General features: G+C 42.3%; 1 protein-coding gene across 1 annotated transcript in view; it reads left to right on the top strand.

Annotated features, from left to right (window-relative positions):
• CFAP54 (cilia and flagella associated protein 54) overlaps positions 1–19,446 on the top strand; it is a 202,841-nt gene that overhangs the window by 64,158 nt on the left and 119,237 nt on the right. Inside the window, exons 28-33 of the mRNA XM_084810218.1 lie at positions 625–759; positions 12,921–13,020; positions 17,232–17,315; positions 17,669–17,795; positions 18,359–18,461; positions 19,324–19,433. Of these exons, the coding sequence (XP_084666344.1) occupies positions 625–759; positions 12,921–13,020; positions 17,232–17,315; positions 17,669–17,795; positions 18,359–18,461; positions 19,324–19,433 (659 nt within the window). The remainder of the gene's footprint in view (positions 1–624; positions 760–12,920; positions 13,021–17,231; positions 17,316–17,668; positions 17,796–18,358; positions 18,462–19,323; positions 19,434–19,446) is intronic.

Below are 19,446 nucleotides of genomic sequence, written 5' to 3'. Positions count from 1 at the left end.
ATTCTAAAATGCTTCTGCAAGACTTGGAGAGCTACTGAAATTTACAGGAATGTGCTGGAGTAGGAACTACTGTGCCAGCATGAACATGGCATTTATAACAGGCGCAGAAGCCATTGCTACAAGTTGCCAACAGGATCCTTAACAAGATGGACTGTGCTTCCTGAAAGCAAATTTTGTGATTCCTCCAAGTGCCCAGAAATCAGTGTTCATGGATGTTTTCTTAGTTTGTTGCAGCAATTTATTGTGCCATAAATTTCTGAAGTCTAGAACATACTTGGATATCTTCAAATGGTTAAAAAACACATTAAAAAAAACATACTACAATATGTTTCATGTGCTTGGATCTGGAGAAGTGTGAGATTTATTTGTGCAAGGAGGCTTTTCCATTTCCTTCTTCCAGCAGTACCTGTCCTCACCAGTACCCTGAAAAGCACTCCCAAAAGGATAGGGGACCTCTGGAGCAGAACCCCAATTGCACCCTAACCATGCAGGCATTCAGAAGTGCTTTATACATACACAGAAGCTTATTTGGGTTTAAGGCTTAGTTTATGAGATGGCAAAGGATTCTGTTATTTTTACAGAAGAACTTGTGAATATCATACGAAAATACATTATATTCAATAGGTATTACGCTCATGGAAAGAATATGAATTAGCAATAGTTATTATTAACTATGGGAAAAGATTGCTGGATTCCTCCCAGACCGCATCTCAAATGGCTGTAGCTGGAGAAACAATGGATGAAGGACTACAAGAAGAGGTAACTGCTCTAGTTTTTAATTTCCTTTTTTCTACAGAGATGTATAGTAGTATCAATACATGTTTTTGTTCAGAAGAGATTAACTAACACAGGATTGAAAGAGTTGAAACTCACCAAGCTGAACACAACCCAATAGCCATGTGTTCTGGCCTGCTATGTATTTGACCATTCACTCTTCTAGGAAGGAGGCATCTGTGATAGGTTAAGCCCCCCGCCAGGGCAAGGTAGGGAACATGTGATCAGGCTTTTGCCTAGTCCCTCCATCTGATTCCTCCTCTCTTTAATTTGTTTCTTGCCTTTGCCCAGGACTGAGCTTGCAAACACCCTTGTCATTTCTTCTGCACTTTTTTTTTTTTTGCTTTCTGTACTAAAATACTCCTTTTTCTTCAGCCTTTTCTGCTACCTCCATCTTCATTACTTCACCTACCTTAAAAAAAATCCTCAGCTTTTTCCTCTGAATTTCTCCCTCTACTTCTGGGCAACTGTCTATGTGAGCATAAGAGGCTACCAGTCAAGAAAGTCAGATGGTTAGACATACTGAATTGTCAGAATTACGTCCAGAATTATGGAATAAAGAGCAGCAGGTCCAGACTTCCGGCGAAGCAGTCAGGGCACTCTCTGACTACTACCCCCCCTAGACAACATCCACGAGGCGAGCCCCGTGAGGCCCTCTCAGGCTGACATGTTATCTCTGCTGGAGACACGATGGGCAGCCGAAGCTGCAGTAAAAGCTCCGGGAGATGTACATGACCACCCTTCCTCCCTAGACCTTTTTTCTCACACCTGCCTTTTTGAAAGGCACCTGGCTGTGTGATCTGAGGAATTCCGCACAGCTCAGGGACTGAGAGCACAAGCAGATCAAGCCACCTGATCACGTAATACTCAACGGGACCTGGTGGTTGTGGATAGAGGGGAAGAAGGGTCTGATGGAGCCTCAGGCCATTTCCAGCTCACACGCTGAGTGCTCCACCTCAGTGCTGCAGTGCCTGTATACCCCTATAGGAGCCCCTGTTGCCTTTTTCAGTCAGGCTGAGGTTTCCCCACCATTTTCTAGCTGTTCCCCAACCAGGGCTCCAGACAAATCAGATGACCTCATATCTAAAATACAACAAGCAGTTTTATCTGCGCTTTCTGGGCAGTCAGCTCCCCTGCAGTCTATTTCCATTATCTCTCATTCTTGGCCTCATGCCCAGCTGGCTCTCTCGTCATCTTGACTCCCCTCCCCCTGTCCCCCAACCAAAATGCATTGGAAAGCAGATCCATCATGGATTCCTCCTTTGTTTAGAATAGAAAGGAACCTTCATACTGAGTATCCAATGTTCCGTTCTGTCTCTGCAGTCTGAGGCAAGCAGCAGAACCAAAAGGTTTTTTTCGTGGTCCCTGTGCGTCACACATATGGGTACGACGTACAGAGACTTCCATAGTTGAGGAACATTTTGGTAGGAACCCTCCCCTGCCGTCCCACCGCACATGTTCTAACGGGTTCCCGCCTATCTCAGTTCCTTTCCACTTACTAGGTCACATGTTGTATAGGTCTGAATGAACAAAACTTAAATTATAACTATTCTGAAACCATTTAAGGAATCAGAGATAGGTTGTAATCCACATTGTCTTTCATTCCACTAAGATAATGTTTGAAGTAATTTTTTTTAAAATACTCTTGTGGTGTCTTTCATCATGTTCAAGAAAGCGGGGAAGATAATAATCAATTATGAAATCTAGACGGGCAGAGCAATCCTATGGCCACAAGACACTGTCTAGAGCAGAGCTTTCCAAACTTTTCATGTTGGTGACACACTTTTTAGACATGCATCATTTCGTGACTCAGTAATTCAGTTTTACTAGCAAACCTGAGGTTAAACTAACCCGTTATAAGAGATATGGACACATACATAAATTGTAATAACGAAATGTATGGGGATACAACATATCTCATGAAAACCTTTCATTTATATTTTTAAAAATATATGATTTGTAAGATAACATACAGTGTTGTCATTTATGAATAACAGTATGTAAGTATGTGCAAGAATTAAAAAAAGTTGAACAGCACCAATAACTACTTACCATTTTAATGGGATGTATGAGGTTGATGGGATGAACACAGCTTTTCAATATTTGGTGAAATATTAGATAAAGACACTCGCATTTTGTCATCAAGCATTTTTAAGCTTCCACGTTTCAGTGTCTTTAAGTTTACCATCGTTGAAAAGGATACTTCACAAATGTATGTAGTGGAAAACTGCAGAAGAATTTTTAACGCTTTTTTAGCTATGTTTGGATGCATTTCTGAAATGCGAATCCAAAAGCTGTCTAAGTCACCCTCTTCATACATCATTAACAGATTTTGATCATTTTTTATGTCAGCTAATTCTTCTTCAATAAGTGAAAAGTTCCTAACTGCAGTTGAAAGAAATGGATTTCTGATCCAATCATAGTCTTGGATTTCAACATTTGGGAAGTAATGATGAACTTTCTCTACAAGCAATGTTAAATGATCAACAATTAGCGAGCTGATACCAATTTTAGCTGGCACTCAGCAGTTTTGGAAAACATTCAAAATTTCCTTCTTTCACTTTCCTTTTCCAAATTGCTATTTTGTCTCTCATAGCACAAATTTTATCTACTGCTGTTAAGATATTTTCTCCTTTTCCTTGCATACTGGTGTTTATTTTATTCAAATGTTCAAATATGTCAGGAAGATATGCCAATTTTGTGCACCAAAGTTCGTTTTGAATTAGATCGCAGAATTCATTTTGCTGATTTTCCTCAAAAAGATTAAGCATCATTTCCCTCAGTTCGTATACACGACAAAGCACTCGACCTCTTGAGAGCCAACCAACTTCTGGGTGTAGTAGAAGCTTTTTAAACCTTGCCCCCATGTCTTCACAAATATGAGCAAATAATCTTGATTGAAGAGGTCTGCTTTTAATGTAATTGACCATTTGAACCACTTTGTCCAAAACTTTTCTTAGTTCATTTCCAGTGGTTTGCATGACTAGTGCTTTGCGATGTAAAAAGCAATGAGTAATTATAATATTTTCATTCTCTTTCGTTGCTAAAGCTATAAAACCTTTTGTTGAACCAACCATTGAGGGTGTGCCATCTGTGCATATTCCTACACAATTTAACCATTGCAAATTATTTTCCTTCATGAAGCAATCTAAAGTTTTAAATATATTCACCTCTAGTTCTCAGTGGAAGTTCTAGACAACACAAGAATTGCTCAGTAATTCTGTCAGTACGAATGACATGTATAAATAATTGTCTAACCCACTGATATCGGTTGCTTCGTCTAACTGCAATGTAAAGATCATATTATCGTCTTGAAAAATATTCATTTGCTGCTTAATGTCATCAGATATGTCTTAAATACGTCTCCCAATCGTGTTATCTGCCAAAGGGATTTTATTAACTTCTATCTCAAATTCGGGCTCAAACATTGTTCGAACAATAGCGCATCAAGATTCCTTTATGGTAGTTTCGGCAATAGCATGTGGGTCCTTGTTTTTTTGTCAGAACTCTCCACCATGACCTGTCCGTCTTGGGTGGCCCTGACAAAATGTGGTCCACTGGAGAAGGAAATGGCAACCCACTCCAGTATTCTTGCCAAGAAAACCCCATGGAACGTGTCACAAGGCTAAAAGATATGATACCGGAAGATGAGACCCTCAGGTCGGAAGGTGTCCAATATACTACTGGGGAAGAGCAGAGGGTATTTCCAAGTAGCGCCAGAAAGAGTGAAGCGGCTGGGCCAAAGCCGAAAGGACACTCAGCTGTGGATGTTTCTGGTGGTGAAAAGAAAATCCGATGCTGTAAAGAACAATATTGTTTAGGAACCTGGAATGTCAGATCAATGAATCAAGGTAAGCTGGAGGTAGTCAAACATGAGATGGCATCGACATCTTGGGAATCAGCGAATTAAAATGGACAAGCATGGGCGAATTTAATTCAGGTGACCATCATATCTACTACTGTGGGCAAAAATCCCTTAGAAGAAATGGAGTAGCAGTCATAGTCAACAAAAGGGTGGGAAAAACAGTACTGGGGTACAATCTCAAAAATGACAGAATGATCTCAGTACGAATCCAAGGCAAACCATTCAATATCACAGTCATTCAAGTCTATGCCCCATCCACTGATGCCAAAGAAGCTGAAGTTGATCGGTTCTATGAAGACCTACAACACCTTCTAGAACTAACACCAAAAAAAGATGTCCTCTTCATCATAGGGGATTGGAATGCTAAAGTAGGAAGTCAAGAAATCACCGGGATAACAGGCAAGCATGGCCTTGGTGTACAAAATGAAGCAGGACAAAGGCTAATAGAGTTTTGCCAAGAGAACACGCTGATCATAGCAAACACTCTTTTCCAACAGCACAAGAGGCGACTCAACACATGGACATCACCAGATTGTCAGTATTGAAATCAGATTGATTATGTACTCTGCAGCCAAAGATGGAGAAGTTCTATACAGTCAGTCAAAACAAGACCTGGAGCTGACTGTGGCTCAGATCATGAGCTTCTTGTTGCAAAATTTCGGCTTAAATTGAAGAACGTAGGGAAAACCACTAAACCATTCAGGTATGACCTAAATCATATCCCTTCTGAATACACAGTGGAGGTGAGGAATAGATTTCAGGGATTAGACCTGATAGACAGAGTGCCTGAGGAACTATGGACGAAGGTCCGTAACATTGTTCAGGAGGCAGCAACTCAATCCATCCCAAAGAAAAAGAAATGCAAGAACGCCAAGTGGCTGTCTGATGAGGCTTTACAAGTAGCTGAGGAAAGAAGGGAAGTAAAAAAGCAAGGGAGAAAGGGGGAAGATTTATCCAACTGAATGCAGAGTTCCAGAGAATAGCAAGGAGAGACAAGAAGGCCTTCTTAAATGAACAATGCAAAGAAATTGAGGAAAACAATAGAATGGGAAAGACTAGAGATCTCTTCAAGACAGTCGGAGATGTCAAGGGAACGTTTTGTGCAAAGACGGGCATGATAAAGGACAAAGAAGGCAGGGACCTAACAGAAGCAGATGAGATTAAGAAGAGGTGGAAAGAATACACAGAAGAACTATTAAGAAGCAGAGACATCACTTTGCCGACAAAGGTCCGTCTAATCAAAGCTATGGTTTTCCCAGTAATAACGTATGGCTGTGAGAGCTGGACTATAAGGAAGGCTGAGCGCCGAAGAATTGATGCTTTCGAACTGTGGTGCTGGAGAAGACTCTGACGAGTCCCCTGGACTGCAAGGAGGTCAAATCAGTCCATCCTAAAGGAAATCAACCTTGAGTGCTCATTGGAAGGATAGATACTGAAGCTGAAGCTCAAATATTTTGGCCACCTAATGCGAAGAGAAAAGTCACTGGAAAAGACCCTGATGCTGGGAAAGACCAAAGGCACAAGGAGAAGGGGACGGCAGAAGATGAGATGGCTAGATAGCGTCACCGATGCAATGAATATGGACTTGAGAACGCTCCAGGAGAGAGCGCAGGACAGGAAGGCCTGGCGTGCTATGGTCCATGGGGTCACGAAGAGTCGTACACGACTGAACAACAACAAACCTTGTTTTTGGCAGTTACTTGAGCAACCAATTAACTTGCCTTTTGAGCTTCCTCTGATGTCTTCATTCTCTTTGTGAATGATGCAGACTGCTTCTTTATAGATTTTGAAAGCTCAAAAAAGTATTCTACTGGTTTTTCTGACAAATGACAGTGTTTTGAGGTAAAATGACGCTTTAATTTATTTGGTACCATACTTTCATTTGCAAGTATATCCCCACAAACTAAACACTGGGGACAAGGATTGTTTTCATTACCAGGAAATGTGAATCCCAGTTTCATATAATCTTTATTGTATAAACAAGGCTTGGAAATTTTTCCTTCACACTTCTTACGTACTAATACAGATTGTTCAACCACTGATTGTTGCATAGTTTCCTCTATAGCGGCTACATTTTGTTCATCGCAAACGTCATCTTCACCAGCTTTCCTTTTCTTAATTAGAAACGTATCCATCTTACGGGTAATTCAATTGCAATTTAATGAATAAATCTATGCGAATTTATTTTTAGGTTTTAGCATTAACTAAATATGAAAATAACAGGACTGTTTTTAGCGCTTATCTATCTTTTTTCTTATGAAAATAACAGCACCTGCGCTCTACTCTCACAGTGATAAAGTGAGAGAAAGATAGGAATCAGGACCAGGAGAAAATGTGAAAAATAAACAAAATTAACTAAAGTATTTACAATACATATTAGGACACATAGGTCCAGATAGGAGCTCAGCTGCAAAAACGCATGAAGTAGAGAAGCAAAAGTCCAACTAAAATGGTGAAAATATATATGTCTCACTACAAGGCTATATTGCTGCAAATATTTGCAATGCCTATGTCCAGAGTCCAGTTCCAGCACTCTCCGGTGGTACACTGCCGGTGGGTGGTCAGTCCACGATTACAGCAGAGTAAAAATAAAAATAAATGGTAGAAATCAAATTATAATTGCCACGTGGTGGGTGGCTTGCTGTTTGCCACATGGGGCTTGGGAGGGTGGCCTACATTTAGCCAGCAGCAGGTGGGTTGACTGGGTGACAGCCTGCAACTGTGCTCGCCCGGGTGATTGGGAGCATGCTGAGTCCGAGGCTTTTGGGCTCCACTGAGCTCCGTTCCGATTGGCCAAGATGGCGGATGGCCTGCTTAGTGCAGTCCCAGGCCAGGACCTCCGGTGGACTCCTCCGCTCAGCACAGCTGAAAGTTGGGGGTGGTGTAAATCATAACTAATTGCTCTGTTAAAGGAGTCTCCAATGAGAATTCCGAATTCTCCACACTCCTTGTGCAGCCAGTGTTACCACACTCCTCGCTGTACTGCTCCGACACCACCAGTCACGTGCCTCCTACGTCAAGACACCACACGATCCTAAAGCAGCTAATGTTAAAGTAGCTAAGCCTTAGCTGCTAAGCCTTAGCTGCTTTAACATTAGCTGCTCTAGGAAGTTCCAGGGGAGGGGCCAAGGGAAGCAAATGCGAGTAAGGGAGCTCCGCGGTGCCCTCCCGCACAATTTTCTGCATTTCACGCAACATGCCTACACCCTACCGCTGACACACTAATGTGTCGCGGCACACAGTTTGGAAAGCTCTGGTCTAGAGGGCCATAGGATTTTTCGGATTGCTACCTCTGAGCTTCTAGAGAGCGCTCCAAGCTTGGAGCCAGGAAACCACACTCCCTGCTTCCTCCCTCTTTTCCTCATAGGTTGCATGGGGAGAACTGTGGTGGCCCCCTCTCTGTGCTCATAAACCGGAGCATGGAGGGGGAAAGAAAAGGGTGTTTCTGGGGATAGGGAGGGGAGAAGACCATGGAAGGCCCTTTATGTTGTTTCCTATGGGGTCTCCAGGCCCATTCGTGCCCCCTCTCCAAAGCCCGGGCTAGACACCCAAAATTGCACATCTTGCCCAGAATGCAGGTTGGGCGGAGCACGGAGGAGAGGGCCCCCTCTGTGCTCCACCCAACCTACATTGGATTGGTGTTGGCCTCCAAATTTGGAGGCCGACGCCTATCTCAATAGGATTGCTCCCTAAAAAGAATTGCAAGTGCCATTCATTGAGGGATCATTTCAGTGGGAGAACATTTCACCCTCCAAGAGTCTGTTGCTATCCTGAAAATGGCTACTCTTGAACAAAAGAAACTTCAAGAGAGACTTTGCCATGAAGCCCCTGAATTATTACTTATCAGGTGGTTCAATTCTATCACCTTTGGCTTGAATAGCAATAACAGTTTTCTGTCCACTACAGATGTTAACTTATCAAAGCTAGGATGCTTGTGTTATCATTTACGCTTTTTACATAATTGTTACAGTTTTGTATGTGTTTCATATCCCTCTGATTTCAATGTTTATGTTTTCCTGTATACCTGCCAACTGAGGATAAGTATATGCCCATAATATATTTGTTGTCTTTAAGGTTGTTAAAAACAATTTTGTTATTTTTACTGTTAACCTACAACCAAAGCAATCCTTACGTGAAGTATTTTGCAATCCTTCATTGATTTCAGGAGCGTGTTGTCTAGGAACAGACTAGCAGTTTGAAATTAGATGTAAATGAAATGTCATTCTCTTGTGCATGTAAACAGTACATCGGGGGGTCTTATGCGCCACTTAGTGGTCAGAGGCAAAATCGCTGCTCCAATTAACTGTCTTCCCTGCCTTTGAAGCTCAGTTTTGCGATTGTGCCTCACTGAAGTGGACATGGATTCGCTACTCTGTGTTCTTCTGACTCAGGCTTGTTTTTTCCATTTCCTCCCTAACTTTTGACAACTGTTATTGTCTATTCTCCTTTCCTCCCTCCCCAGTCTTTTTTTTTTTCCTTTCAGGGAAAACAGTTAAAAAACAAAACAAGCAAGCAAACAAAAACCACAGCAGCTTCTCTGTTCTTGTCAGCTACCTTTGTCATGGTCTCCAACTGCCCCCCCCCCCATTTGGCCAGCCTTTCCCCCCTTGTGCCTTCGGCTCTGCTGCATGCTACGGGGAAAGCGAAAGCAAAAGGATATGGATCCCAAGCCTAATATGCTTAAGCATCCGGCTTCCATGCTATCTACTCTTTTGTCAAGAGTCCCAGATAGGTCCATGGACTCTCATCCTTTTCTTAAACACTTCCTGTGCAGAGCTTTTTCAAAGTCACCTCCAGTTCAACACGGTTTCCCTTCCTGGGATCTCCATAAAGTACTTTCAGCACTTCAGAAGCCACTCTTTGAGCCCCTGAAATCAGTATGTCTCTGACTGCTCTCTTTCAGGAGAGAAATTTTATTCTTTGTGGCCATAACATCAGCCAGAAGGATCTCTGAACTTAATGTCCTCATGGGGATAAATACCTATGTGTATTCCATAAAGATAGAGTGGTGCCCCATACAAACCCCCTTGTCTGCCCTAAAGTTCTGTCTCCTTTTCATTATCAGCAAGAGCCATTTCTTCCCACTTTCTGTCCTTGTCCTGTGCACCCCCCCCCAGAAATGAAATGGCGTTCCCTTGTTTCAGGAGGGCGCTGAAGCCCTATACCAGCAGAACCAAAACTTTTTGGCAGTCAGATTCCCTGTTTGTGTCATTCCATCCTGCTTCCTTGGGATGGAAGGTTTCTAATGCCACTCTGAGTAGATGGTTAAAGGCATGTATTTCCCTAGCCTATTCCTGCCTGAAATTGTCTCCACCTACCAAAATTTTTGCCCATTCTACAAGAGCAGCTGCAACATCGGCAGCTTTTTCCCTCAATGCTCTGCTGCATTGATTGGTAGGGCAGCAACATGGGCAAATCCTAGCACCTTTGTTAAACATTACAAGATTGACTTATATGCTTCTGCTGAGGCGGCCTTTGGAAGGCATGTCTTGCAATACATCCTTCCCAGTCATTAAGCAGTTACTACTTTGTTGAATCTCACCCTACATGGGTCAAGCTTTGGTATGCCCCACCTGACATACTGTTTACATGCACGAGAGAAAAGACCGTTGGTCCCTTACCCGTAAAGAGGATTCCTTTGTGTATGTAAAACAGTACATCAGGGCCACACCCTAGATTCAGATTCTGTTATGGCTGTTTCTGCTGGTGGGGATTAGTTTTCTTATTTTGTTGCACTTGGTTTCTTTCCAAGCCCTGTCTGCAGAGAATGCGAGATGTCCTTTTTTTGTGTTTGTGTTTCGCTGTTCTCACTGATCCTAGTACTTCCTGAGCTTATCATCAGAAACGGAGCTTCAGAGGTGGGAAAGACAGTTAAAAGACTTAATTGGAGCAGCGATTTTTTCTTTGACCACTTGTTGTTCAGTCGTGTCCGACTCTTCGTGACCCCATGGACCATAGCACGCCAGGCCTTCCTGTCCTGCGCTCTCTCCTGGAGCGTTCTCAAGTCCATATTCATTGCATCGGTGACGCTATCTAGCCATCTCATCTTCTGCCGTCCCCTTCTCCTTGTGCCTTTGGTCTTTCCCAGCATCAGGGTCTTTTCCAGTGACTTTTCTCTTCGCATTAGGTGGCCAAAATATTTGAGCTTCAGCTTCAGTATCTATCCTTCCAATGAGCACTCAAGGTTGATTTCCTTTAGGATGGACTGATTTGACCTCCTTGCAGTCCAGGGGACTCGTCAGAGTCTTCTCCAGCACCACAGTTCGAAAGCATCAATTCTTCGGCGCTCAGCCTTCCTTATAGTCCAGCTCTCACAGCCATACGTTATTACTGGGAAAACCATAGCTTTGATTAGACAGACCTTTGTCGGCAAAGTGATGTCTCTGCTTCTTAATAGTTCTTCTGTGTATTCTTTCCACCTCTTCTTAATCTCATCTGCTTCTGTTAGGTCCCTGCCTTCTTTGTCCTTTATCATGCCCGTCTTTGCACAAAACGTTCCCTTGACATCTCCGACTGTCTTGAAGAGATCTCTAGTCTTTCCCATTCTGTTGTTTTCCTCGATTTCTTTGCATTGTTCATTTAAGAAGGCCTTCTTGTCTCTCCTTGCTATTCTCTGGAACTCTGCATTCAGTTGGATATATCTTCCCCCTTTCTCCCTTGCTTTTCACTTCCCTTCTTTCCTCAGCTACTTGTAAAGCCTCATCAGACAGCCACTTGGCATTCTTGCATTTCTTTTTCTTTGGGATGGATTGAGTTGCTGCCTCCTGAACAATGTTACGGACCTTCGTCCATAGTTCCTCAGGCACTCTGTCTATCAGGTCTAATCCCTGAAATCTATTCCTCACCTCCACTGTGTATTCAGAAGGGATATGATTTAGGTCATACCTGAATGGTTTAGTGGTTTTCCCTACGTTCTTCAATTTAAGCCGAAATTTTGCAACAAGAAGCTCATGATCTGAGCCACAGTCAGCTCCAGGTCTTGTTTTGACTGACTGTATAGAACTTCTCCATCTTTGGCTGCAGAGTACATAATCAATCTGATTTCGATACTGACCATCTGGTGATGTCCATGTGTTGAGTCGCCTCTTGTGCTGTTGGAAAAGAGTGTTTGCTATGATCAGCGTGTTCTCTTGGCAAAACTCTATTAGCTTTTGTCCTGCTTCATTTTGTACACCAAGGCCATGCTTGCCTGTTATCCCGGTGATTTCTTGACTTCCTACTTTAGCATTCCAATCCCCTATGATGAAGAGGACATCTTTTTTTGGTGTTAGTTCTAGAAGGTGTTGTAGGTCTTCATAGAACCGATCAACTTCAGCTTCTTTGGCATCAGTGGATGGGGCATAGACTTGAATGACTGTGATGTTGAATGGTTTGCCTTGGATTCGTACTGAGATCATTCTGTCATTTTTGAGATTGTACCCCAGTACTGCTTTTCCCACCCTTTTGTTGACTATGACTGCTACTCCATTTCTTCTAAGGGATTTTTGCCCACAGTAGTAGATATGATGGTCACCTGAATTAAATTCGCCCATGCTTGTCCATTTTAATTCGCTGATTCCCAAGATGTCGATGCCATCTCATGTTTGACTACCTCCAGCTTACCTTGATTCATTGATCTGACATTCCAGGTTCCTAAACAATATTGTTCTTTACAGCATCGGATTTTCTTTTCACCACCAGAAACATCCACAGCTGAGTGTCCTTTCGGCTTTGGCCCAGCCGCTTCACTCTTTCTGGCGCTACTTGGAAATACCCTCTGCTCTTCCCCAGTAGTATATTGGACACCTTCCGACCTGAGGGTCTCATCTTCCAGCATCATATCTTTTAGCCTTGTGATACGTTCCATGGGGTTTTCTTGGCAAGAATACTGGAGTGGGTTGCCATTTCCTTCTCCAGTGGACCACATTTTGTCAGAACTCTCTGCCATGACCTGTCCGTCTTAGGTGGCCCTGCATGGCATAGCTTATGGCTTCACTGAGTTACGCAAGCCCCTTCGCCACAACAAGGCAGTGATCCATGAAGGGGTAACCTTGACCACTAGGTGGTGCATAACACCCACCTGATGTACTGTTTTACATACACAAAGAAATCCCTTTTTCGGGTAAATGGGCAATGGTCTTTTTCATTTTATAAAACAGAAATATTAGTCATTTGGCTATTTTACAATTAATCTGGTATCTGTAATTGCCTTGGTGATTCAGCTTAATTAAGTGATTGCATAAATAGACAATAATAGTCATAACAACAACAACAACAACAACTTATTAATTGATTATTATAGGTTCCTTCCAGAAGGCTGAAGGCACAAATAGCTGCAGCCGAAAAAGTAAATGAGAATTTAGAAGCTCTGGAAACAAACCTACTCAAACTGACAAAGCCAGGTAGATTTCAGTGCATATTTTTAAATCTTACATCATCTCTACTAAACCCATTACATGTCCTAAACACATTAAATATTGACACTGGCATTTTTGTTTCCTTTTTTTGAATATGAAAGAGATAATGTAAGATTAATATTAATCTTACTTCAGCATTAATCCAGTGTTGGTATGACCTTTAAGTATAAAATCTGTCAGCCTGCAAAACTAATTGTTTTTATTAATCCTTTATTTTGTTTTTACCACAGTATTACATGTTCAGTAGTAATCATAACTGCTTTCTTCAAAGAATCATACATTTTGAATAGCCTATGGAGGATTGCTGCCTTTTACCAGGCTCTTGCAAGGTGGTCTGATGCTGTGTCTGGGCTTGCTGCTCCGTTACAAGCCCCAGCACTGCTGAGAATGGCTAGATTGGGGTGGCCGTGGGTGATGACGGCCCAGATTAATAACACGGATAGCTGTTGCTCGCCCACAGTCTGTGCCAGCTGCCATAAGACACTGTAGCTGCGGGGGTGGGTGGGAATGGGCAGAAATGACAGGGAGTGTCCATCAGATGTAGAAACAAAGGATAAATGTGGGAAAGGCGAAGAGGAAAAGTGGGGAGGAGAGAAGGCAAGGGCGAGGACTGGTGGGAGATGTGGAACCTAGAGGAAACTGGGAAAGTTTGGATGGAACAAGAACACCAACCAGGAAGAGGGAAGTGGGAAAAGTTCATAGAAAGGGAGGAACAGGCAAGAAGTTCACATACCTGTTGGCATATGGCTCCCTGTCAAGTTACCTATAATCCTGGGAGTTAGGAGAGCCAAGGATATGGTCTCTAGAAAGAACTTATTACACTGAGATGTCTTTCTGGGCAGAGGAACAAGCCACCCAAGTTACATGCCTCAAGGCTACCCAGGAGAACCCTGAAACAGAATCCCTCAGCAAATTTGAATCCAGTTGGAAGGTAGGAAGAGACACCCTCTTGGAAGAGAGACACCAGGGTGAACACATAAAAACATAGTATGGCACTTGCAGAATATGCAGTTTGTTGGAATATGCAGTTTCCTGGAATGTATAGTTTCCCTGCAATCAGAGTGCTAACTTGGCAAAAGATGTTTGGAATCTTCTCCCTTCTAGCTGGCCCATAGGTTGTGGTAATTTGAAGAATGGCAATTGGATCACGCATAACCTTCGCTCAAGCATGTATATTTCACATAAGGACCGTTTGCCTTGAAAGCCCCAGCTGCTGGAAACTAGCCATGTTTACTTAGAAAGAGATTCCACAGATTCTGTTGGAAGTACTCCTAAATAAGTGAACATAAAGTTGTAGTCTTAGTGATGTATATTGTCAGATGTTACATCTCAGCACCTTCCTGGCAGGAGCAGCCCAGAATAGGATGACCTTGGAGGAAGAGTGTCAGGTCCAGGGTGTGTGTGTCAGGCATCCTTGGCAAGAACACTGGGACCAGGAAGGATGGAGGTGGGTGGAGATCTCTGGGCAAAGATCAGACCCAAACAAGGTGTGGCAGGGCCAGAGGCAGGAGCAGAGTGCAAGAAGGCAGGGGTCAGTTACCAGCAGGTTTGCAGCAGGACCAGAGGCAGAAGCAGAGCCCAAACAGGCCGGGGTCAAGAAGTGGCAAAGGTCAGGAATGGGCAACTAGAACACCATACTGCCACCACAATGACTCACGTTGCTGTAGCAAGCTTTGAAAGGAACTCTTTATAGGACTCCCTGAGGCTCCCAGCTGGTCTGCATTAGAGGACCTGGGAGCACCTGCAAGGGGGCCTAATCCTGCAAATACTGTGAACCAGGTTGTCTTCTGTGTTTGGCCCCCAGGTGGAGCTGTAGAGCTTCCTAGACTGAGCAGATCCTCCTGTCAAAGTGGAAGATCCTATAAGTGGCCCTAGTACATATCAGGTTCAGTCGGTGAATACACACAATCTTCCGCACACCACCACCATGGAAGAAACCCTGCTCAAGGAGGGAGCACTGCACTGTGCTTGGTCTCACTCCCCTGCTCCACACCTGCCAGAGTCACCCCCAGGATGCCAGGAGCAGAGGCAACAGTGTGTCCAAAACAAAGCCTAGAATGAGAGGTGCAGTGCCCATCTGGCTGCACAAGGCTCCTCACCCCTGAACCTTACTCATGAGGAGTTAACAAACTCCTCATGTGCTCCAGATCAGGGTCCTGATGACAATCCAGGAAGGAGGTCAATGAACAGAGCTGAACTATCTAGCTTTTCATTTGGGCCCTAGCTAGTACGGAAGCAACACTTCATCATGCTGTGCTCCCTGTGACATCTTGCTGGACAGTTCCTCTGCTATTTCGATCTTCTTACTTCCTGGTACTTTGGACATGTCCTTGGCCTCTCTGGCAAGGCAGAATTTGAACTACATGACCAGGTGTGGTAAGAATAAGACATCAGGAGTCAATCCAAAAATTGTAGTTGCCAGGTTCCTGCTTCTCACTGCAGGTTTGGCTGCTGTATGGCTAAGGTGCATTTCATATGGTCAAGAAATACGTCTTCCACTTTTTCCTGCAGAAGGGAAACATGGTGGCTTGGCTATTGCTAGGCCAAGAAACTGGGAAAGCAGCTGACAAGGAAGCCTTCTGTCCCTGTGTCTTGCAGGAAGTGGAAGTGATAATAGTGCTGGTTTGACTGCTGCTCAGGTGAGACATGCTGCACCTGGAGCACCTCTGCCAAGCAGCAAGTGTTTTTGGATTAGATTATCGAGATCCATTTCAAACTGGCTTCAAGCCTGGTTATGGGACAGAAACTGCTTTGGGCAACTTGGTGGACAATCTACACCAGGGACTAGACAAGGAGAGTGTGTCCTTGTTGGTTCTGCTGGACCTTTTTGTGGCTTTTAATACCATTGTCCAGAGTATGCTTCTGTGCTACCTGGCTGAGATGAGTTGTGGAGGCAGGTGGTTCGAGTCCTTTTTGGAGGGACGTTTTCAGAAGATGGAGCTGGGGGAATCCTGTTCAATACCGTGGCTATTGGCCCGTGGTATCTCTCAAGGTACCAAATTGGCCCCCATGCTATTTAACACATACACAGAACCACTGGGAGATGCCATCTGGAGTTTTCGGGTTCGGTGCCACCACTATGCTATCTCTTCTTTCCATTTAAATCCAAGGAAACTATTCAAGTTCTAATTCAGTGTGTGATGTTGGCAATAGATTGGATGAAAGCAAATAAATTAAAGGTTAATCTCCTTTAATAAGTGCTTCTAGTCAGTTGAAAGGCAGATCAAGGAATAGGGATTCAACCTGTTTTAGATAGGATTATACTCCTCTTGAAAACTAATGTTCGCAGTTTGGATGCACTCCTGGATTCAGCCCTGAAGCTGGATACCCAAGTTTCAGTGGTGGCCAAGAATATGTTTGCACTGCTAAGGCTAGTGTGCAAAGATACTCCTACTACGCCCATTTCTGGAGAGGTCAGATCTGGCCATGGTGATATTTGCCTTGGTTATATACTATTGGACTATTGAGGTGCATTTTATGTGGGACTGCCTTCGAAAGTGTTTGGAAACATCAGCTGGTCCAGAATACTGCAGCTAGACAATTGACCAGTGCTAATTATAGGGAGAATGTAAGTCCCTTGTTAAACAGCATCACCAAGTACCTGTCTGTTTCTGGGTACAATTCAAAGTGCTGGTTATGAAGCTCTGCACAACTTGGGAGCAGGCTATTTGAAAGACCACATTCTGCCATATGAACCTGTCTGAGTTTAGGATCCTCAGGAGAAGCCCTTTTCTCTGTCCTACCACCATCTGCAGCACATTTGGTGGGAATGTGAGTGCAGGGTCTTCTTGGTACCTGCTCCCAGGCTCTGGAACTCCCTGCCAAGGGAGGCCAGGCTAGCTTTGACTTTCTAGTTCTTCTTCTGAGAGGCAAAGATGTTTTTATTCTGACAAGAATTTGGCTTTTAAGCCGTTTGCTAAACTGGTGAGTGCTAAAAAAAAATCCTTTTTTATTGATAATGTGTTTACTGATTTTTTTAACTGGTCTTACATTTTAGCATCTTTAGTCACCTTGTGCACTATTTGTAGTGGAACGGTGGTGTATACATTTAATTATTAATTAAAATAAGTAACTCTCTGCCATTGAAATTAGTGGCACTTAAAAGTGCTTGATTTTTGCTGGATTGTGCCCAGTGTATATAACTCTTCATCTTTGTTCTTTTGTCATATTGGATTTTTTTCATCTGGTCTATCTAGGACAGGACCTTACAGGAGAAGAAGATATTTTGCTCTTGTATCCCATAGTTTCAAACTGGCAAACAAAATCTGCTTATAGGGAAGGTAATTATTTTTTAAACATACTGTTAGCATATTGATTTTATTTTTCAGTCAATATTTGCATTGAGATATTGAAAATGTTATTAAAAACTATATGGTTTTCTAAAAAAATCAAAAGAAAGCAAATAATTAAAAAATATTACCTTATTTTGAAACAAAACTTCAGTGGGCAAAGAGAACTAGGACTGTGATGCAGGGAAATATACAATAAGTCCTATTATCCGGTATGGAGGCCCATGATGATACACAGCTGACAGAAGAAAAGATCTGTTTGTGCTTATTGTAGTAATAGTAAAATGCTGAATCCTAAATATAAGATGACATGAAATATTTTATTTTATTTTATATTTGCTTAGTGCTGAAATTCAAGAAGAGCCCCCGTTTCCTTGAATATTTTGTCACACTTCTGTACAAAGCAGTAAGTGAAGAGAAATTTGCACGAATAGTAGAATGGGCCGATGAAATACAAGACTATCTTAAAAAGTAGGTGGAAGAAAATGTAAGACAAAATAGCTAGTTATTTCTTCATTGGACATTTCACAGAAAATATTCCATAGGTCTTGTAGAGCAACTGGAGAAGCTAAACAGTAGATGTAGTGAAGTGGCAATTCCACTACTAGTAGCTAAAACATATTTATATATTAGTGTGGTTGCTCAGGTATCTTTTGTCCATAATTTGCAATTAGCAGTTTATAAGTAGTAGTATTGACCGAGGGCTCCAAATAAGGAAAAGTCAAACCTCAGTAACTTTTCCCCTGATCCTGCTGGTAGGCTAGTTTCTCTTACAGCTCACCCTGTGTCACCCCCGACCCATCTTTTCAACCATGAAACCAGATTAGAATAAGTATGTGCTAGGAACCAAGGTCTAATGCTTTGAAATACAGAACGTTGACAGTTCTTACTGAAATTGGATGCCATTTGATAGTGCCCGTGTGCTTTGTGGAAATATGCTTTGGAATAATAGTAAATGGTTGTCCTCACAGAATGTCAAAAATGTTGTTACTTTTTGAAATATACATATAATTTTCACTGTTCTTATTTATTAGACGGAATAGATTCCTTCTTGGTATCAAGCGAACTCCCAAAAAAAGAGGGAAAGTTCGTGCATCTGCAGATAGAAAGACAAATGCAACACCAGATTTTCAAAAAGTAAGTTGTATATTATTTCTTTGCTTCGATTTGGGAATCTGTCAGCTGCTGTGATTAAAAATGCATTAATTATAGACTAAAAGCTTGGACATGGTCCAGTGTACCATCACAAGCTACCAACTATGAACTGTGGCACAACTGGTGATCTTTCTTTCTTTCTTTCTTTCTTTCTTTCTTTCTTTCTTTCTTTCTTATGTTTCTATACTACCCAATAGCCAAGGCTCTGTGGGTAGTTCACAAAAATTAAAACCATAAAATAGAACACGTTATAATGTAATAGAATAGTTTAAAAGTTTAAAATTACAGTATAAAATAAATAAAACCAAAATAAAACCAGCAGCAGTGTAAAGATTTAAAATACAGTAACAGGTGAAAAACAACATAAACTGAAAGATTTGGAGACTGGTGTCTCAACTGTGTAAACTTGAGGGAAGCTTGTATATAGATATGGATATATAAGATATGGTATATATAAGATGTGTGTGTGCGCGTGTGTGTGTGTGTATATATCACACACACACACAGACACACACACACATTCACACTATATTCACGCACCTGTACACATACAGTTGAATCCTGTTGTCCCAAGCCACTTCGGGAATATCCCAAGTGAAGAATTTCAGGGGTCTGAAAGTGCAAGTCGCTTCTTTGGGTTGTTCCTTATCGTTTCTTGACAACGATGAATTTGTTGAAAATTTGTTTACAATGAATTTGTTGAAAAATAGTTCATAATGATTAGTTTTATTCTACTCTGTTATCTATTGTGACTGAATTCTGGTATACATTAGATACTAATCTGTAGATTCATGCCTTTAGTACACTGAAATTATGATATTTGAGTAATACTATTTTTATCCAGATACCAGGATCACCAACGCCCAGGAAAATGTCAAAGACTTCTAAGAAAAGAGGGCATTCTAAACATCCTATTAAATACCAGGGCAAGCACAAAGCTTCTGACACACAAAGGTAACTCAGCAAT

Source organism: Heloderma suspectum, chromosome 7, assembly GCF_057233095.1.
Source record: "Heloderma suspectum isolate Gila_16-S chromosome 7, 16-S_ref, whole genome shotgun sequence".
NCBI lineage: Eukaryota > Metazoa > Chordata > Lepidosauria > Squamata > Helodermatidae > Heloderma > Heloderma suspectum.
This window is presented reverse-complemented; position numbering and strand designations above follow the sequence as displayed.